At 44.2% G+C, this 21,559-nt stretch overlaps 1 protein-coding gene across 3 annotated transcripts; it reads left to right on the top strand.

Moving 5' to 3' along the window:
* Nucleotides 1–24: 24 nt before the first annotated feature.
* On the top strand, nt 25–21,350 carry Cmc2 (C-X9-C motif containing 2). 3 transcript variants are annotated; one of them, XM_075977410.1, is made up of 5 exons: nt 44–144; nt 2,370–2,516; nt 6,232–6,342; nt 16,959–17,030; nt 21,001–21,350. In XM_075977410.1, the coding sequence occupies exons 1-5, from the start codon at nt 49–51 to the stop codon at nt 21,085–21,087; spliced, it is 513 nt and encodes a 170-aa protein (XP_075833525.1). In that variant the 5' UTR covers nt 44–48; the 3' UTR covers nt 21,088–21,350. The 3 variants fall into 3 exon arrangements, with proteins under 3 accessions (XP_075833526.1, XP_075833525.1, XP_075833527.1); XM_075977411.1 differs by lacking the exon at nt 2,370–2,516 and having other exon boundaries at nt 25–144; XM_075977412.1 differs by lacking the exons at nt 44–144; nt 2,370–2,516 and adding an exon at nt 162–296.
* Nucleotides 21,351–21,559: the final 209 nt, after the last annotated feature.

Below are 21,559 nucleotides of genomic sequence, written 5' to 3'. Positions count from 1 at the left end.
CTCGGACAGTGGCTCGATCCAGGCGGGGCAGTGCACGCCGGGCGGCGCATGCGCGGAGAGGCGGGACAGGGCCGTCTACTCGGCGGAGCTGCGTGCTCTGAGTCCGTGACTTTTCTCAGTATTTCCCGTGGGGGCCGAGCTGTGGTGAGTGTCGGGCGGGCCTCAGCTTCGGGGCCTCTGGGAGCCTGCGGCGCGAAGACACGGCTCTTCGGGTTCCCACGCCGCGTTAGGCGGGATGCTGAGGCGGCTGGGGTGCACCCACGTCCTTGTCCTTGGACCTTTGCTGGGGACACTCGGTTAGTGAGCAACGGCCGTGACCCTCTACGGAGTGTGACAGCTCGCGGCCGCTCTTGGCTTTGCGATCTGGAGCACACGTCTTATAGAGTGCGCTTCCCCTGTCTCAGCGCTTTTGGAGATACGTGACACTCGTCTAGGGATCTGCCTGCAGAAACGGGCATCTGGTAGTGTGCGTTTTAGCTGCCCTGAAAGTTCTTGTACAGAAAAGTCACTGGTGATGAGGGTATCCACAAGGATCTCCACGGTACGCTGGGCAAGGAAAGTTACGTTTCGTGTCCGTTTTATAGGCTTCGAGGACCATTGTGATTGTGTTTTCACAATAGATGTATGTAGAGTCGAAATATTAGAAACCTCTGCTAAAACTTTGCGAAATTACACACACACACACACACACACACACACACACACACACACAAAACAAGCTTGGTATGGTGGTTCGTGCCTTAATCCCAGTACTGGGGAGGTGGAGGCAGGGGTCAGGGTCAGGAGTTCAGTGCCATCCTCAGGTACATAGGGAGTTCGAGCCTGGCTGGACTACGTGAGACTGTGTCAGTAACTAAACCCACTTTAAATGTCTACAACTTTGCATCGGCAAAAGGGATTCGCTTGTAACTTCCGTTCTGTCTTTTACATTTAACCCTTTGTATTGGTTTGGTTGATCAAAGTCAAAATGAGCTTCTTTTCATCCTCTTCAGTAGTAATATCAACATTCAGCAAACATTTATTGGACATTTCACTATATACACTTACTAGACTACTCCCTCACAAGCTTCTGTTCAATTATGAGTGTGAGGACTGATCATCATCATCATCATCATCATTATTTCTCTCAAGTTCCCTTGACTTGGCAGAATGCTTACCTGCCGCTGTGGTGCTGGTAACATTGTTCCGGAAGGATGCGGAGGCGGCCTATTTCTTGAGAAGCAGTTTGATGGAATTCAAGGTAGTAGGCAATGTGACTGTTATGACAGTCTGTGGGGAGCAGGTTTTGGCTCTAAGAACAAAGGTTTGGCTGAGTGAATACTTTCATATCAGGGCTTCCCTCTGTGGGGAAGGTATCCAGTTACCCTTGCCGGGCGGTGGGAGTTCAGTTTTATACCCTGCTAGGATATTATAGAAGGTAGAAATGCCATGGTTTCAAAGGATTTCTACAGAATTGAGAGTGACTTATCCAAAAGACAGGTTTTCCCGTAGCTCTGCAAAAACGGGCTAGTCCAAGGGGATGTGGACATATACACTTCCCGTGGATTAGTCCAGTAGATGTCTGCTGTGCATTTATAATACTTGTGGGCTCACCACTCATGCATACACGCATATGCATTTTGCAAACATGAAAAGAATGTGAAAACAGAAAACATAATCCTTCAAAAAAGTAGTAGCCACCCCAGTATACTTTAGTGCATTGGTATTTTCTCTACACTGTGAGAAACTCTGGGGCTGGGACTGGTTCACACTGCTTAGCACCATGAGACAGGACGACATTGGTCTGTATATTGCTAGTTTATGAAAAGCTTCAGGTCAGAACAGCAGGTTCCCAATGTGTGTCATCTTTCCACGAATTGAAGTCGAGGAATTGTAAGGTGGGCCATCAAAAGTTGGAGACCATGTGTCTGCTTTGCTAATTAGAAAAGCTGTTTCTGAACATCTTAAATTTGCATTTGAACCGTGAAGGAACAAATTTGAGGACTGCTTGATCAGAATGTGCAAAAATATTTTGACAAGTACATTTTTGAAACAAAACATTCAAATCATTTTCTAGGTGGCAAATCCGTGTACTTGCAGAAAAAAATAAGTGAGTTGAAAAGAAGATTAACTCCTTCTACATTCTATTACATTACTATACATGATAGCTTCTGGTGATTAACACCATAACATAAGCTGATGACTTATATTGATGAACTATGTCGAGCTTCACACTTCTGAGGCATATCATTTGTGTTATTAAGACGACATGCAGTCAGTGCAGAGCAAAGAAAATCTGAACTTGGCTGTGTTTCTGTTTTCCCTTTCAAATCCTTAGCTGGGCGGGACTGCTTGATTTGTGGTATTTATTTATTTATTTATTTATTTAGGATTTCTGCCTCCTCCCCGCCACCGCCTCCCATTTCCCTCCCCCTCCCCCGATCAAGTCACCCTCCCTCATCTGCTCGAAGAGCAATCAGGGATCCCTGACCTGTGGGAAGCCCAAGGACCGCCCACCTCTATCCAGGTCTCCTAAGGTGAGCATCCAAACTGCCCTGGCTCCCCCAAAGCCAGTACGTCTTTAGCTGTGATGTGGATGTATGTTTAGTAGCTACTGAATTGAACAGTGAGCAGATATAATTGCATAGTGGCTGTGCTTTAGTACTTGGGAATTATTTATTTAGGTTTTCTTTTGTATTTGTTGGGAATGAGGTAGGCAGTTTGAGAATTTCAGATACACACACACTTCTCAGATTTTTTATATAAAAAATTTTTGTAAAAATGTGCATACCATAAAATTTGCCCATTGTAAGCGAATTTAGTGATATTAGTAAGTTTGTAAAATTGTGCAGCCATTACCAGGACTCCATTTTAGAACATTTTCATTACTCTAAGGCAGTGATTCTCGATTTTCCTAATTCTGTGACCCTTTAGTACAGTCCCTCAAGTTGTGGTGACCCCCCCCAACTATAAAATTATTTCATGCTACATCATAGCTGTAATTTCGCTACTGTTATGAATCAAAATATAAGTATCTGCTGTGCAGGATATCTGATAGGTGGCTCCAAAGGGGTTGCGACCCACAGGTTGAGAACCGCTGCTCTAAGAGATTTGTTTGTGTCCATTATTTACAAATTAACCCTCATTTTCATCTTTAGTCCCGTACAACCAGTGGCTTGATTTTTGTTTCTGTGAACATGAATGTAACCTTTTGTAAATATTGTCTGAAAATAGAGACATGTCTTAACGTGCGGACTAAGTATTTCAGGCAGTGCCATTGTGCTGTGCTTTCTCTTTTCTTTCTTTCCTTCATTTTTTTTTTTTTGAGACAGGAATATTTTCTTCTGCCTATCCCCAACTTCATCCATGTTGCAGTATGTAGTTCATTTCCTTTTAAGGCTTACTGGTATTCCATTGTGTGTGTCCACGGTAGCACTTCGCTGTTTGTTTGCTTGTTTTGGTGTTGGGAATGACCTGCTGTGCATGTGGGTGTCTTGCTGTCTCTTTTAGACGCTGCCTGCAGTTCTTTGGGGTATTTCTAGGAGCGGAGTTGCTACCTCGTGTAGTAATTCTGTTTTCATTTTCCACTTTTTGAAAACAAAATCTATTTTCTATGTATGAGGGATTTCCCCACACAATATATGTGCAGGGCTGGTAGAGGTCAGAAGAGGGCGTTGGAACCCCAGAACTAGAGTTAGACACTGGTGAGCTGCCTTGTGCAGGCAGCACCCATCACTGATGAAGCTGGTCCATTTCATTCCCTTTTTGAGACAGTCTTGCTATGTAGGCTAGACTGTCCTGAGATTTGCTGTGTAGCCTAGACTGTCCTGAGATTGGCTGTGTAGCCTAGACTGTCCTGAGATTTGCTGTGTAGCCTAGGCTGTCCTAAGATTTGCTGTGTAGCCTAGACTGTCCTGAGATTGGCTGTGTAGCCTAGACTGTCCTGAGATTTGCTGTGTAGCCTAGGCTGTCCTGAGATTTGCTGTGTAGCCTAGACTGTCCTGAGATTTGCTGTGTAGCCTAGACTGTCCTGAGATTTGCTATGTAGCCTAGGTTGTCTTGAGATTTGTTGTGTAGCCTAGACTGTCCTGAGATTGGCTGTGTAGCCTAGGCTGTCCTGAGATTTGCTGTGTAGCCTAGGCTGTCCTGAGATTTGCTATGCAACTGTTTCAGATTGACCTCAAGCTTGTTTCTCCTGCCTCTGCCTCTGAGAGCTGAGATTGCAGGTGTAGGTCCCTATGAAATGTTTTGAGTGTTTAGATGACTCTTACGGTGGCCACACCATTTTATGTCACACCAGCAGTGTACAAGGGTCACAGTCTCACCAGTCTCTTTACAGCCTCCCCAGCCCTTGTTATTTTCCTTTACTTAAAAAAAACCCCATTTATTATTATTATTATTGTGTGTGTGTGTGTTACACACACCATGTGCATGCATGTGCCCTTGGAGGACAGAAGAGGAGAGGGTGTTGGATTCCTCGGAGCTGTGGTTACAGGGGTTTGTGAGCTGCCTGTTGTGGGCTGGGAATGGGATTTGAGTTCTGTACGACAGCAAAGTTCATATCTCTTACCTATTGAGCCGTCTCTCAGCACCCCTTCCTGTTTGTTTTTTTCCCCTCAGCTTTCTTTTTGTATGTTTGGTTGGTTGGTTTGAGAGAGACAGTTTCTCTGTGTAGCCATGGTTGTCCTGGAATTCTCTTCATAGACCAGACTGGTTTGGAACTCAGAGATCCACCTGCCTCTGCTTCTTAAGTGCTGGGATTAAAGGCATGCACCTCCATACCTGATAACAACAGCTTGCCTGCCTGCCTGCTTTCCTTCCTTCCTTTTTTTTTAATTTTTCTTTTCTTTTTTTAAATTTATTTATTTATTAAGGATTTCTGCCTCCTCCCCGCAACCGCCTCCCATTTCCCTCCCCCTCCCCCGATCAAGTCCCCCCTTTTTTTAATTTTTCAAGACAAGATTTTTTGTGTAGCCCTGGCTGTCTTGGAACTCACCCTGTAGACCAGGCTGGCCTCCAACTCACAGGGATCTGCCTGCTTCGGCCTTCTGTGTGCTGGCCTAAAGGTTGTGTGCCACCATACCCAGCTGACAGTGGCTTTCTTAATAGATCTTGGGTAGTTCTGATTTTTTTTTATTTTGAGAGAGAGCTTTTAAGATTAAAACAATTAAATGGTTCTTTTGGTCATGTTCTGAGTTAGAAAGTATAGTTAAAAAATAGGGTAACACTATATAACTATAGCAGACATTTTTAAAACCATATATTTTCTTAATCTTGGTTGCTAATTTTCTCTTTTGTGGTTGACCCATTAAACTAATCCCTGGGATCTTCAATTTTTGTTTTCGGTGCAGTGATTACTTTTGTGCACAGCTCTGAAATTTGAAAACCACTTATTGTTGAAGGAGCTGCGGGCCTCTTCCCACAGCCCGGCTTCTAGCCGTCTGGCTAGCTTATGCCTCGAAATAACAACACACAAACTGTATTCTTTTAAGCACTGCTTGGCCCATTTCTATTAATGTGTGTAGCACCCCAAGGTGCGCTTACCAGGAAGATTCTAGCCTACGTCCATCCTGAGTCGGAGCTTCATCGCATCTGCCCCAGAAAGGAGAGCTATCGAGTCTGAGTTCACTTCCTCTTCCTCCCAGCATTCTGTTCTGTTTACTCCACCCACCTATGTTCTAACCTATAAAATGGGCCAAGGCAGTTTCTTTATTAGCCAATGACCTTCCTTCATCAACTTATTGTCTCACTTCATCATTTAGCTAGGTTTTCTCAGCCAGATGTTAAAAAGCAGTCCGAGTTAATTCACACTAATGTGAGACTGACTTACGGCCCTTTATAACTCTCAGAGGAGCATACGATTTAAAAGAAGTAATAACCAATTCTCCTAGTTGCTAAACTTTCACCTGAATAAGATGAGTCATAACCAGTTCCTGGCTTGTGAGCAAAGTTTTTAAAGTCCAGCTGTTGATGTAGGCAAGTGTTCCCGAGGGAGGGACTGCTCTTCCTCCTTAGGACCTGCAGGCTTTAAACCTGGGGAACATGCTGGCTGTTCCGTCACTGCAGGCTCTAAACCTGGGGAAAATGCTGGCTGTTTCATCACTGTAAAGGAGCTGAGGCTCGCGTTGAACGCTTGGCTCCAGCTACACACTTGGTTCATGGTTGACACTTGATTATCATAAAGGTCATTGCTGGCTCTCATTGAAAATGCAAGTATATTCATGCATACTCAAGGAATTCTTGTGTTCACAGGTCGCCCTGCATTTATTCGTCCTCCTAAAGATGCATCCTGACTTATCGCCACATTTGCACACCGAGGAATGCAACATCTTGATTAACTTGCTTAAGGAATGTCACAAAAATGTAAGGATTCAGAAGAGTGATTTTAACGCACAAGTGAAGTGTTTTCCCATAGCACAAAGGGACAGGGGCAGTGTATTATTAGTAAAAGGAGTGAGCTGCTTGAAGCTTGTGTGTGTGATTCGATGCTCTTTATTACTAGCAAGGTAGACGCCCGTGCAGTCCTATGCAGTCCTGTGCAGTAGTTGGAATGCATGTTCTTACAGGGAGAAGTGTCACTTCCCTACTGAAGGATGCTGGGACAGTTAGTGCACCTCCAATTCCTGACCGAAGGATGCTGGGTTGAATATTAGGTTCATTTTAATGGTTTTATGAATTATTAGTGTTTTTCTTTAATATTGTGCTTTTATTTATCTCATGATGATGTAAACTGTAGATACATCACATTTAGTAATAGTGACTGCCACTCAGATGAATAAGATTAGGACCCAAAGAATGATAATAAGTAATGCCTACAGTCTTTGCAGACAGATGTTTTATTGGGTCAAAGAATGCTGTTGATGACAACATACTTGGGTAAACAGTTCACACAACATATATGTGGATCAAGAATTAGGCACTCTTATGCTGGGAGGTGGTGGCACACACCTTTAATCCCAGCACTCAGGAGGCAGAGAGGGGCGGATATCTGAGTTAGAGGCCATCCTGGTCTACAGAGTGAGTTCCAGGACAACTAGATATACACAGAGAAACCCTGTCTGAAAACAAACAAACAACAAAGAAAAAATTAGGCACTCTACCTAACTGGAAAATGAACCAGTTAATGTAAGTGAAACACAACTTAAGGGTTTTAAAATCAAACTGTAAAATGTTATTTAAAAAGGAGCTGGTTGTGCTGATGCAGTGCAGATCATTTCACTGCCGTGTATGGTAACGTGTAGGCAAGAAAAGGAGCGGGACCGACAGGGAGCCCGCGAGACTTCATAGGGTAACAGTGCTCTTGCCATTGAGGGTCCTTGTGCTATAATACTGCACATGATGCCATCTTTTCTTCTGTGCTCTCTGCCCTAGTGAGTTAAGAGTCAGGGGTTTCAGTCCTTGCTTTTAAATATTCTTCGTTGGGCTGACAAGATAGCTCAGCAACAGCATTTGCTGCCAAGCCTGAAGACATGCATTTGACCACAGAACTCCCGAAAGCTGAGCTTTGACAACCATGTGTGCACGTGCACATGACACATGCAAATATCATTTAAAAAAGTTATCCAGCCGGGGCCGCGGTGGCGCACGCCTTTAATCCCAGCACTCGGGAGGCAGAGGCAGGCGGAGTTCCAGGACAGGCTCCAAAACCACAGAGAAACCCTGTCTCGAAAAAACCAAAAAAAAAAAAAAAAAAAAAGAGTGTATTTCTTCAGCCGGGCGGTGGTGGCACACGCCTTTAATCCCAGCACTCGAAACCCTGTCTCGAAAAATCAAAAAAAAAAAAAGAGTGTATTTCTCCAATGGCTAATGATTTTAAGATTATTTTTCCTGTTCATTTTGACCACTTATACTATCTTTCCCTTATATTTAAAATTTTGATTTGTCTAATTTTTTTTTTAATGATTTGGCATCTAAGTCTTAATGTTATTTCCTTCCATTCTGGTATTTCCAGTCTTTTCTTTTAGGGTGAGGTCTTACCATGTAGACCAGGCTGACCTTGGATTCATAGGGATTCACCTGCCTCTGCCTACCGAGTGCTGGGATTAAAAGTGTGCACCATCACCCCGTCTTCGTTTTCTATCTGTTTTTCTTTTTTTCAAGACAGGCTTTCTCTGTAGCTTTGGAACCTGCCCTAACTCTCTCTGTAGACCAGGCTGGCCTCGACTTACAGATATCTGCCTGTCTCTGCCTCCCGAGTACTGAGGCATGTACGACCACTGTCTGCCCTGTTTTCATTTTCTTAAAGGGCATTTCAAAGAGAAACTTAAAAAAAAATTGGTAAGGTCATATTTACTTTTTTTATAGTTTGCCTTTTTTCTCTCTCTCTCTTTTTTTTTAAAGGCTGTCCTAAGGATCTTTTTGTGTTCCCTGCGGTCACAAAGATTTTCCTGTTTTTACTAGAGTCATGTGGTTCTGCTTTTATATGTAGGTCTCTGGTAGATGAAGTTTAGTTTCAAGTTTGGTATAAGGTGTGATTTTTGAAGTTTGTTGTTTTGCTGATAGATACCAAGTTGCCTTAATACCACTAGAGACACTGTCACCCCACCCCACCCCCCATTTGTCTTCAAAAATCACCTGACTGTGCTGGGATAAGTGTGTCTCTGGCTTTTAGTCTGCCCACTCATTCTTACGTCTGGTGTCTGTCTCTCTCTTTTTTAAAATTGTTTCTCTTTGCCATCTTTTTTTAAAGGGCTCAGTCCCCAGCACTGTGGAAGTGGCAGCATTGATACCCATCGGTGATCATGGCCTCCAGAGCGGGCCTCTCGGCCTCCCCAGTGCTGCCTTTAGTACGGTCCCTCATGCTGTGCCGACCCCAGCCATAAAGTATTTCAGTGCTGCTTCATAACTGTGATTTTGCTGCTGTTACGAATTGTAATGTAAATATCAGATGTACAGCCCTTGTGGGGTTGCAACTCACAGGCTGAGAATCACTAATTCAAAAGCAGTGGAGGCAGGAAGATCAGAAGTTCAGTCATTCTCCCAACATAATAAGTTCAGGACCAGCCTGAACTACACGAGAGATCCTCATACAACAAATAAACAAAATAACTGTCTTAGGGTTTGCTGTTGCTGTGAAGAGACCCTATGACCCTGGCAACTCTCATGTTTAATTGCAGGGGCTGGCTTGCGGTTTCAGAGGTTCAGTCCGTTATCATTATGGTGCAGAGTATGGCGGCAGGTAGACGTGATTCTGGAGCTGAGAGTCCTACATCTTGCAGGCAACAGGAAGTTGACTGATGGTCACACTTTAGGAAGCTTGAGCAAAAGAGAACTCAAAGAGACCCCCAAAGTGACACACTTTGTCCAACACGGCCACACCTCCTAATAATATTTCAAACCATCAATAATTTTCTCAATTTTTGAAAATATTGGTGTGTGTGTGTGTGTGTATGTGTGTGTGCACATGTGTAGAAGCAGCCGACAACTTGAAGGAGTTGGTTCTTTTCTTTCATCTTGGTCTGAGGTAGGATCTCTCTCATTTCTGCCATTGTGTTTTGTGAGTGAGCTCTGGCTATGGTGTCTCTGTCTCCCACGTTACCCTAGTGGTACTGGGATTACAGACTCAGCTTTTTATATGGCTTTTTGGCACTAAACTTATATTGTCAGTTTTATGAGGCATGCCCTTTTTTCTGCTGAGCTCTCTTGGTATATTTCACACAGCCTTGAATGCTGTTTGCCTTATGTTATCTCTAACCCATAATCCAGCTGGGGTTGTCCTTTCCTTTTAGGGAGAGAGTCTCACTGTGTAGGCCTGACTAGACTGAAGCTCAACCACGTCTTTTTAAAAAGTTGTTTTTGGCAATTCTAGAACCTTTTTCTTTCTTTCTTTTGGTTTTTCGAGACAGGGTTTCTCTGTGTAACAGTCCTACGTGTCTTGGAACTCACTTTGGAGACCAGGCTGGCCCTTGAACTCACAGAGATCCACCTGCCTCTGCCTCTGCCTCTGGAATGCTAGGATTAAAGGCCTGCACCACCACCACCTTCCTGCTTAGAACCTTTTCCCTTCCTTAGAAGTTTTAGAATTAGCCTATCACGTTAACACTGTTTTAGTAAGTGTTTTTCATTTGCTGCTGAACACTTGGGTTTGGGGGTTTTTAGCTTTTTTCTTTTTTGGCAGGATTGAAATCTGCTGGGTAGGTGTGTTGAGAGTTTTTAGGACATGTGAGGAGTAGCTAAATTAAGTGTGATCCTAATATTCTACTATACTAGTAGGGATTCTCTACTGCCTGGGTGTTTGTCTTGTAAGAACGCCATGGATTCTTAGCTGCTTTCAGCCTTTGGTTCTCTGTAGTTCTTTGTACTTACTGCAGCCTCGTGATGTGCCAGCTGATAGGTGTGGCAGCTCCCTGTGGTCCCCTCCCTCGCTGACAAAGCCAACTACCCAGAGCCACTCCTCAGCTCCCCCAGGGCAGTGTTCTTTATCCAGCTGTGTGACTGGAAGCCAGGCAAATGCAGGGCTCATCTTGATGCCATAGACCTGCGCCATCTTAAAATGATTTTCTCCTGTGTTCTGCCCAGGCTGGTTGTTAGAAGACCAGTTTCCCCCATTTACTCACAGAATTGGAGGATTTCAAATGGATTTTTTTAAAAAAAATCTTTCTTAAAGATTTTATGTATATGGTGCTCTATTTGCAGATACACCTGCATCCCAGAAAAGGGCGTCAGACCCCATTATAAGTAGCTATGAGCCAACATGTCATTGCTGGGAACTGAACTCAGGACCTCTGGAAGAGATGCCAATGCTCTCAACCTCTGAGCCGTCTCTCCAGCCCCCCTCAAATGGATTTTTTAATAGATGACACTGGAACAATTACATAGTCGAGTGAAAAAGTTAAAACTAGATTTTCATACTAGCCCTATGAATCTGTTCTAGTGGGTCAGGGATTTTAATGTCAAAAATAATCCCACAGACTCTAAGACAACACTGGTGTGTAACCGAGTGTGGGGAAGACTGCCTTGCCAGCCATTAGTCTAGAGCCTCTCTATCAAGTTGTTTCTAGCTGGATGTGTTGGCACATACCTTTATCCCAGAACTGAGGTAGAGGCAAACCAAAAACAAACAAATAAAATTGCTCTTTTTTCCTTTCCATGGTTCTTTGAAAGGAAGTCATGGGGCACATTTAAAGACTAGTGGATTAAGTTCTCCCTCCCTAATGGTGCAGTATGTGTGTAGTTATTTATTCTTTAAAGTCTGTGTTATAGACTTGTCCTGCTATTTACCGCTATGATTGTGGACTCACGCATACGAGGGTAACATAGTACAGTTTTGTTGCCCAGGCTGTTTTCTTCGTTTGGGCACCGGGAGTCTTTGTTTCAGTGTGCCGTGCACAGTGGTTAAAATAAAGAGAGGCTAGTGGTAGCCCGGGCCCTTACTCAGGTAGAATATGATGTGCTCAAGAGTCAGATCAGGAGTTCAAGGCCAGCCCCAGTTACACCTTTAGCTGTGCACGGTGACGCACACCTTTAATCCCTGTACTCAGAGATGTGCCATGAGTAGAACCAGATAATTATAACTTTATTCCAGATGAGTCACACCAAAGGAAAGGATGACTGACGTCAAATAATTTGAACATAGGCTGAGGATGGAGGTGCTGTTGGTTAGAGTGTGATGGTGGTGGCCAACAGTTCAAGAAGTGCCTTCCGCGTGTTCTGTGTACCCCAGAGCTGAGCAGTAAGAGACTGCTCTCAGAGTGGCACCGCACTCCGGCAGCGTCACTGGAGCCTAGCAATTCCTCGTGCTCACAGTAGAACTAAGCCACCCGCTTTGCATCTGATGTGAGCGGGACGGGCCGTATGTGTCCTTTGATAGGATTTGTGCTAACGCTGCAAGTTTCTGCCTTTTCCTGCACTCTCTGAGGATGCTGGGTTATGTACCACACATTGCCTCTGTAATCTAATTGATAGGATGGTAGACCAAGTTGTTTAGCTGCTGGCCCCAATATGTGTGGCTGTTTTAATCTGTCTGTGTTACGAGGCCATCACTCTGGATGTCCCTTTCCATGCAGGGATGCTGCGGTGTTCTGTAGTCCTCTTGAAGTCCAGGGCCCCTTCATCTCCGCAGAGCCTGCCTTGCTGTGCTTTCATCATTTCCCCGTGTTTTATGGTTTTTCTGTGGTCTTTCCTGCCGCATGTCATTTCCGTGGCCGTCAGTATCTACAGGCTGCCTCTGATCTACTGGGCTGTTTTGTCTGCATTTGTCACCAAGACTCAAATCATCTACATTTAGAATACAGAATGCAGAGCAGCTGCTTTTTCAAAGCCACCTGCAAGCCCTTAATGTTATTTTTTTCAGATTTATAAAGGCAATATTTAAGTAATACATGTCTTTGTAGACAGTATGAAAAACCCAAGACAGCATCAAGGAAACAGAAGCTACCATTCCTTTGCCACCCAGAAATAAAGTCACTACGAATAGGCTTTACCGCGGAGGGGGGCATTTTCTTATCTCTGTATTTCCCCCCTTTTGCACGGAGTCTTCCTATTAACATTTTTAAAGACTCCCGTTTTTCCCTTGCTGAGAACACAAGCACATAAACCTTTCAGTAATCCCAGGCTTCAGAGCAGACTGGAAGGACTGTTTGCTTTCTCCTCTTTCAGCTGGTTGTCTGCTCCTTGGTAGGATGCTGAACCAACTGAAGCCATTGGCTAGAGCATGGTTAAACTCCGTAGACATCTTCCGCCACCTCACTGCTTCAGGCTAGCATTTGATCTCTTCTGCAACCTTGTCTCTTCCCTGGTTTTACTTAGTCTTGACTAGCTTCATCTCCTTGGCAGTCTTGCCTCTACCTTAAGACTGTTTCTCAGCTATGTGTCCGGAGAAATTCTTCTGTGATTTTGGCAACTGAAATCTCTAGCTCAAACTTTTTTTTTTTCTTTTTCTGAATTCTGTTTACCTCTACGTTAATTCCATGAATTAGCTGTTCCACAAACAAACTCAGCTTGTCCAGACAGACTCAGCTCTTTTTAAACTGTCCCCCCTTTTCTGTCTTGTGCTTCTACTTGTCAAAGCCAGAGACCAGTGTCATCTCTGATTCCATCTGCCCCACTTCTCCCCAGCCTCTGGAGATGTCTGCTGTCACTCTTGTGAAGGGAGAGGGTGAGCAGAACAGATAAGTACTTGGGTTATTGGGGAAGTTTTCAAGTATTTAAAGTTATTGTCATTACTATTGTTTTTTTTTTTTTTTTTTTTTTTTTTGAGACAGGGTTTCTCTGTGTACAGCCCTGGCTGTCCTGGAACTCACTTTCTAGACCTGGCTGGCCTCAGACTCAGAGATCAGTCTGCGGTGCCTTCTGAGTGCTGGGATTAAAGGCCACCACTGTGCAGCTTCAAGTGTTTAAATTCATATCAAAATTGTATGTCTGTTTTGTTGAGTTCGTTGGCAGTTTCATACATGTATACAGTGTTTTCTATTTATCCCCTCCCTCCTCCTCTCATCTCCCCCACCTCTGCCCTCTCTCCTCCCCACTGGCCCCTCCCCCACATTCACAGTTTTTTTGTTTTGTTTTATCACCACTGCTTTTAACCAGAACCACCCATGTGCATCTCCTGATGACAGATTCTTGGGCCCCCCAGGTGCCCCTCTACTACAGCAGTGCTGTATGGAAACGGCTCGCTCTGTCTTCCCCCTGCCCTGCTGATTCCCCAGCGCCCGGTCCACTGCTCTCTGTATGCAAGGTGCACAGATCCCTTTCACCAGTTAACTCCGGTGGGTTGGTTTCTAGAATGCACATCCAGTACTAGCAGGTTCAAGGCGGCTTCCGTGCACAGGTGTTTTTTTACCAGTTCCCCCTGGGTGTTCGGCTGACATTTTCCACTTCACAAAGTGTGATTCTCATCTGGGCTTAGCTAGCGTGGAGGTGAAAGGACAAAAGTTAGCTTTTATCTTAGGTTTTAAAATAAGATGTGTGTCTGTGGGGCAGCTGGAGAGATGCCCAGCTGGTGAATGCTAACTGCAAGTGTGAGGGCGTGGCTCTGAGGCAAGCACGCGTGGAAAAGCTGGTCGCAGCGGTGTGGGCTCCCCGGGGCTTGCTAGCCAGCCAGAGTAGGCCAATTGGACAACTACAGGTTCAGGAGAGACCTGACTCTGAAAATGGGGTGGGAAGAGATTGAAGAAAACACCAGCATTAACCGCTGGCCTCCACACACGATAGAATCGGGGTCACATATGTCCATGCATTGGGGTGGGGAGGTGCATTGTGTGTACACACTCCTGTGGGGTGCTGTAGACACTAAGCACTCTGCTGTGACTTCTAGGAGTGTCAGCTGTAGTTCTTATTAGAAAGGTGAAAATGTCCCTGTTTATTGTTTGTCACAGAACTCATTTAGGGAAAACACAGGAAGTGTTTGTTCTAAAAAGGCCGTTAGGTGACAGAGAGGAAATCCTGGACTGACTTAAGGGCTTATTGGAACAGCTCTGACCGTTTATGCAGCGTCGACCTGAGAAGTGATTCTCTGGTGGTGAAGGAGGAACAAGAAATAGCACAAGGCAACAGCACCAGGCGTCGCTTCCTAATTATGTGTTGTCTGGTTCCCACGCAAGTCATAATTAGGGGGAGAAGGAAAACCTTGCTCATTACAGGCACAAGTTCAGCGTTTACAGCAGATCATTATTGCGGATCACTGTGCTGCCTGCCCCGCCTTAAACATTGTACATGCAAACAACCCTGACTTCACTAGAGCCCAGGGTCTTGGCGCCAGCTTGGCATCTGCCATGTAGCATTCACAGTTCTGGCAACAGGGTTTGAAACCTAGATGAGATTTTTAGTTTTGCGCTTCCAACAAAGCAGACTTTGAACTTTAGACAGATTTAAAAACATTTTTTTGAGGTTTATTTATTCTTATTTTATGTGTATGGGTGTTTTGCCTATATGTGCATTTGTTCACCATATGCATGTATTATCCATGGAGGCCAGAAGAGGGCGTCAGATCCACTGGAGTTGGAGTTATGACCCCTTGTATGCCTTAGAACAGACCAGGGTAAGAGTAGGGACTGAGCCATCTCTCCAGCCCCAACACAGGTTTTTCTTATAAGCTAGTGGCTTATTTATGTGGTCTGTACAGGTCATCTAATGATGCAGTATATGTCTGATGTATTTTGATGATTACTTTTGGGATAGAGGCACATAAGAAAGTGTCTTCAGCAGCAAACATTTTAATAACATTTTAAAAGTTTTAAAGTCTGTCTCTCTCTCTCTCTCTCTCACACACACACACACACACACACACACACACACACACACACACACACTGCATACATGCATGAGTGCTGGTGCCCATAGAGACCAGAAGAGAGCTTGGGATCCCCTGAAATTGGAATTATACTCAGTGTGAGTTCTGGGAATTGGATTTGAATCCTCTACAAGAGCAGCAAGCACTCTTTTTTTTTATTTTTTTTTATTTTTTTTTCCTTTTTTTTTAAATTTATTTATTTATTAAAGATTTCTGTCTCTTCCCCGCCACCGCCTCCCATTTCCCTCCCCCTCCCCCAATTAAGTCTCCTCCCAGCCCGAAAAGCAATCAGGGTTCCCTGTCCTGTGGGAAGTCCAAGGAACCCCCACCTCCATCCAGGTCTAGTAAGTTGAGCATCCAAACTGCCTAGGCTCCCACAAAGCCAGTGCGTGCAGTAGGATCAGAAACCCATTGCCATTGTTCTTGAGTTCTCAGTAGTCCTCATTGTCTGCTATGTTCAGAGAGTCCGGTTTTATCCCAGGCTTTTCCAGACCCAGGCCAGCTGGCCTTGGTGAGTTCCCAATAGAGCATCCCCATTGTCTCAATGTGTGGGTGCACCCCTCGCGGTCCTGAGTTCCATGCTCGTGCTCTCTCTCTTTCTGCTCCTGATTTGGACCTTGAGATTTCAGTCCTGTGCTCCAATTTGGGTCTCTGTCTCTGTCTCCTTTCATCGCTGCAGCAAGCACTCTTAACCAGACTTATCTCTTCAGCCCCTTAAGTCACTTTTGTGGATCAATGTTTGCTAGTGAAGTAAGTCTTTGCCTATGTCGCTGAAGCCATATCCCTCTAATAGGGACGGGGTGGTGCGTGCTAATTAAGGAGATGGTTTAGGTCATTAAACCCTTTACTTATTAAAAAAAGATTTATTATGTATATGGTGTTTTGCCTGCATGTATACCTGCACGCCATAAGAGGGCACCAGATCTCATTGTAGATGGTCCTGAGCCACCTTGTGGTTGTTGGGAATTGAACTCAGGACCTCTGGAAGAGTAGTCAGTGCACTTAACCTCTGAGCCATCTCTCCAGCCCATCATTTTAAGTTTTTAATGATGTGTTTGTGTGTTTTTCTATAAGAGAACATGCATATGGCTATCTTTGGAGGCCAGAGGCATTAGATTTCTCTGGAGATGAAGTTGCAGGTTGTTGTGAGCTGCTTGTTGTTGGTGATAGGAGCTGAACTTGGGTCCTGGGAGAGCACCAAGTGCCCTTAACCACTGAGCTGTCTCGCCTGCCCTGTGATTAAAACTTTTCCATTCTTTTATGCTATGTAAGATTTTAATGGGGTAGGAGGCTTCCTTGTTTTTTAAACTAAGAAAAGTGTGTGTGTGTGTGTGCACGTACATGAGTGTCTGATGTCTTTATCACTTTGCCCTGTTTTGAGACAAGATCTCTCACTAACCTGGAGCTCATGGACTCAGCTAGGTGGCTGACCAGGGAGTCCCCAGGATCTCCTTGTCCCCACCTTCCTGGGCTGCCGACTTCTCTGTCCGTGCTGTGGGTGTAACTCACGTCTCTATGCTTACAAGCATTCCGCCCACCAAGTCATGTCATCCTTCACGTTTGTTTTTGTTTCTGTCCGGCAAGCATTCGTTCCTGCCATGGAGGGAGGGCAGGGTAGGCCTCCTAATTGCTTATTACCAGAGCCACGTGTGGCAGACCTCATTACTATAGCAGCATCTGTTTATGTTCTGTGTTTCAGAGACATTAGCATATTATGAGATGAAATATCTTACCCCTTTCTCCCCTTTAGCACAACATTCTGAAATTTTTCGGTCATTGCAACGATCTTGATCGGGAAATGAGAAAGTGCTTGAGGAATGAGGTAAGAGCTGTGCCCAGAGTTAAATAGCATAACATTTTTGAATGTTATGTTGTTTTCATTATTAAATTTTCTATAATTTTAGTCTCTCAGAAAATCAACTTTATTTTTATGACATTCTCTTTAAAACCTAGAGGCCTGAATTCTGCTTTGGGGACAGCTTTAGAACATTACTCCCTGTCTTAGTTTGGTTTTTTTGTTTGTTTTTGGTTTTCAAGACAGGGTTTTTCTTTGTAGCTTTGGTGTCTGTCCTGAAACTAGCTCTTGTAGACCAGGCTGGCCTCGGAACTCACAGAGATCCGCCTGCCTCTGCCTCCTAAGGTCTGGAATTTAAGGCGTGTGCCACCACTACCCTGCTTAGTTTGGTTTCTGTTGCTATGAAGAGACACTGCTGTGAAATGCTTTTGTACATTGTAAAGATTTGTCATTCATATTGGTTTAAAAAAATGCTGATTGGCCAGTAGCCAGGCAGGAAGTATAGGTGGAAAAACCAGTCTAAGTGAATTCTGGGAAGAGGAAATCATCAGCCAGATGCAGAGCAAGCAAGATGAGAATGCCTTACCAAGAAAAGGTACCAAGCCATGTGGCTAAAGATAGTCCAGAATTATGGGTTATTTTAAGTTGTAAGAGCTGGTTAATAATAAACCTGAGCTAGACCAAAGAGTGTATAATTAATATAAGCCTTTGAGACTGGACAGTGTGTGTGTGTGTGTGTGTTGGTGGAGGTTTTGTCCTGCCTAGTCCCACAATAATCACACAGAAACTATATTTGCAATACAGTTTGGACAATAGCTTAAGCATATTTCTGGCTAACTTGTATCTTAACCCATTTCTATTATTCTGTGTATTGCCACATAGCTGTGGCTTACTGACAAGGTTCCGGTAGGCTCCTGCATGCAGCTACCTGGCTTCTCATTGACTCCACCTTCTTTCTTCCAGCATTCAGTTTCATTTCCCCGCCTAGCTGTACTCTGCCCTATCACAGGCCAAAGAAGCTTATTTATTAACCAATAAAAACAACACATATACAGAAGGATTTCTCACAGCATTTCCCCTTTTCTGTCTAAATAAAAAGGAAGGTTTTAACATATAATAAAACAGGTATTGAGCAAGAATTACAGTTACAATATTTATATCTACTTTATCTTTTATCATAACTAAGGAAAACCATAACTATTCTTCAACTCCATCAAAGACTCCAGAAGGATATAATATTACCTAAGTAAACAGGAAGTGCATTGTAAGCAACTCCAAAACTCTAGAATTGACAGAGACATTTTGCTGCTTGGACAGTCACCCAAAGTTCTTACGTAACGTTGCGGGCATCCATCTTCAGCCTACAGGCTTATAGTATCCAGCAGGGCTGTTACACAGCGAAACCTTGTCTTCAAAATTAAACAGCAACAACAATAAAGAAGTGACTGTCCTGCTATCCCTCCATGTTTGGAACTTTTTTTAAAAGAAGTATGTTTATGTGTTTGGGTATTTGCACATGCGTGCAGGTGCCCTCAGAGGTTAGAGATGTTGGATCCCTGGAGCTGTAGGTTAAAGTGGTTGTGAGCTGCTTGACATGGGTGCTGCGAACTGCAATTGAGTCCTCTGTAAGTGCTGCACAGGCTCCATACCAGTGAGCCATCTTCAACCCCAGTGTGTTGGGGTATCTCATGCCCCTTTCAAAGCGTCTGCCTGTTTCTGCCTCTTTGCAGCCTTTTCCTTTGTTGTTACTGCATCTGCACATCCTCTGTTCCTGTGCCTGCCTTGTGTGGTTAACACCCTCTTTATTCTGTTTTTTGATGATGTCTTGGGAGTGACTTTGCACTTACCCTTCCCCCTTTTTGTTCAAGGGCCATCTTGCCTTTCTACATTAGGATAGACTTATTAACTACATTAGTATAACTTTTACTGCAGTGTGCTCCTTTAGTGGCCTGCTGTGTCATCACCTTCTGAACTCTTACCTTTAGACTTCTCTCCTAGTCGCTGCAGACAGTCCAGTGTCAGATCGTTTTTCCTAGAGCACATGTCTGTCTATGTTCTAGAATAGTGTTTCATATTGTTTTCTCCTAAATGGTCCTTTTGTTCTCTTTTGTTTTTGAGGCAGGGTCTCATAGAGCCCACGCTGCCTTGGCCTCCCACACCTACAAGATTGCTTGAAGAGCCTATGTGTCTGTCCTCCATCTCTTCTTCCCTGGTTTGATTTGGTTTGGTTTGGATTGGTTTGCTTTGCTTTGCTTTGGTTTTTTGAGACAGGGTTTCTCTTTGTAGCTTTGGAGCCTGTCCTGGAACTTGCTCTGTAGGCCAGGCTGGCCTCGAACTTACAGAGAAGCCTTTTGATGAAGGAAACAGTTTGGAAATTTGTTATTCAAGGGCTGAGAACATGGCTTATTGGGTGAGGGTGTTTGTGGTCAAGTGGACCACCTAAGTTCCATCCCTGGGACATGCATGGTGGAAGGAGAGAATGAACTAAAAGCTGTCCTCTGGCTTCCACCCTTGAACTATGACATCTGTGCACTCACACACAGAAAGAGATGCAAAATAAATGCCTTTTTTTTTTCTGAGATAGTATTCCATTATGTAGTTCTGGCTGTTTTAGAATTTAGATCAGGCTGGCCTCATATTCACAGAGATTCATTCACCTGCTTCTGCCTCCCAAGTGCTGGGATTAAAGGCATGTGCCATTATGTAATTTTTAAAAACTGCCATTCAAAAGAATTTATACAGTTCTTTAATCAAAATCTTTAGTAATTTGATTGAAACTTCTTAATGGTTGTTGTTTGCCCCAGTCAAGCAGAGGAGTTTAAAAGTTGAAAATCTTCATATTTTTCTTCTCGGGAGTGGGGGAGGAATTCAATCAAGTCCTTGTTTAGATGTTACTAAGTCCTCTATTTTTGTGTTCTTTCTTTCCATGTCTCTGGCTCTTAAAAGATGTTCCATTGTTGAGATGTGCTCATGTTTTAATTCATTTTCTCTTTCCCCTTCCTCAGGGAAGAATAATTAATTTATTTTTTTAAAATCTGTCAATATCTATCAATAGCATATAAACACACGTGTATTAAAGCATTCTGTTCTGAATGTAGGTTAATAAGCATTTGAGAAAATCAAAGTGCTCTTTCATAGTGAGTAGCTGTATACTCTGTTCCCCATAACCTACTATGGCTGCTGGCCACATGTCCAGACAGGCACAGCAGTTGCGGACCTCCGAGGTGGATAAAGCATTTAGAGCAGGCCAGTTGTAAAAGCTGAGAGTTTATGGAGGATCCAGTGTGGTGACAGTTGATGATGGAGAAATCCTGGAATGTTAACCTGCTATAAATGACCTGGGAATCACTGGGAGGCTGTGACTGTCAGGAGCTGCTTGCTCTTCCTAATGTTTAGAGAAACGTATCAGAAGTAGGCTCCCTCCCCGCTGTCTGCCAGTCATTGGCTGGAGAACCGTGTTGTTCAAGTCTAGTTCTGAATTTTTAATAAAGAGCGTTGCGGTTACAGTGCTGTTTTGTAGGCATCAGAAGAAAAAGGCCTCACCCTGTAAACACTTGGAGAAAACAGTAACGTGTGGGCTAAAGAAGAGGGAAAGGAGGTCATTATTGGCCGCCAGTCACTTGAAGATTAAAGAAGGCAGGATCATGGCAGGCGGGGGGGGGAGTTTACAGGAGAATACGGGTTCACAATGACAACTCTGGGTAAGTAGAACTGCCCAGCATCTGAACAGGCTGCTCTCAAGGTAGTGACCCCAGTACTTAGAGGAGCTTCTGGGGCCAGGGGCAGAATGCATCTGTCTAAAATACCCTTGACTCTTTGGGAGGAGCTTGATGCCGTGGCTGTCCGTGCTGCTGTTGGCAAGTCTGTGTTGGTCCAGGGATCACTGCCTCTCATCTCGGTCAGTGAATGAACGACCAGAGTCTTGTCGATAAAAACGTTCATTATTTTGTGTAACTGAGGGTGGTGTGACCTGTTGCCTCTTCTCTCCCCTTTCCAGTATTCAGAGAAGAGGACCAGGAGCCGGGAGCACGGTGCTGCCATGCGAGCGAGGCTTTCCAGCCCTCCAGAGGAAGCTGGAAAATAGGTTCGCCGGATGCTTTGACTGCAAGACCTGAAGGTGGCTGGGAGCTGGGAAAAATCCTTTCTTTTGGTCTCTATGGCCCTTTGAATGAGAGGTGACCCACGAAGAACTGAGCCATGGAGAAACACGAGAATATGGATTCTTAGTACTTGTTGAGCAAAAGCCTTTAGTCCATGGGCTGTGCCTGCTTAACAGTTTCCTCCGCTGCTGCTCTGAGTCTCCATCTAGTGCCAACTCACCTCCCACAATAAAGTAATCGGGCAGCGCTGTCCTCCCTTTTCTTTAACCTTCTCAGGGCACGAGAGAAAGTGATGCCGGTAGGCTCCTCTATTTGAGAACGTGGTGGTTGGAGATTAGGTGCTGAAGACAAAAGCTAGCATGGGAATTCTGGGGAAATTCCAACAGAGTTAACTATATGAAGTTCCCAATTTTATCTTTTTAAAGAGACACTTTCTGAAAGACCATATATTTCTAG

Source organism: Microtus pennsylvanicus, chromosome 6, assembly GCF_037038515.1.
Source record: "Microtus pennsylvanicus isolate mMicPen1 chromosome 6, mMicPen1.hap1, whole genome shotgun sequence".
Taxonomy (NCBI): domain Eukaryota; kingdom Metazoa; phylum Chordata; class Mammalia; order Rodentia; family Cricetidae; genus Microtus; species Microtus pennsylvanicus.
The sequence above is the reverse complement of the archived record's forward strand: the minus strand, read 5'-3'. Positions and strand labels throughout refer to the sequence as shown.

Bases quoted from the DNA above. Each gene is read 5' to 3' on its own strand.
- Cmc2 (XM_075977410.1), top strand. From the start codon at position 49: ATGCGCGGAGAGGCGGGACAGGGCCGTCTACTCGGCGGAGCTGCGTGC. The intron at 6,343-16,958 runs GTAAGGATTCAG...TCTCCCCTTTAG, and splicing joins TTAAGGAATGTCACAAAAAT to CACAACATTCTGAAATTTTT. The intron at 17,031-21,000 runs GTAAGAGCTGTG...TCCCCTTTCCAG, and splicing joins GAAAGTGCTTGAGGAATGAG to TATTCAGAGAAGAGGACCAG.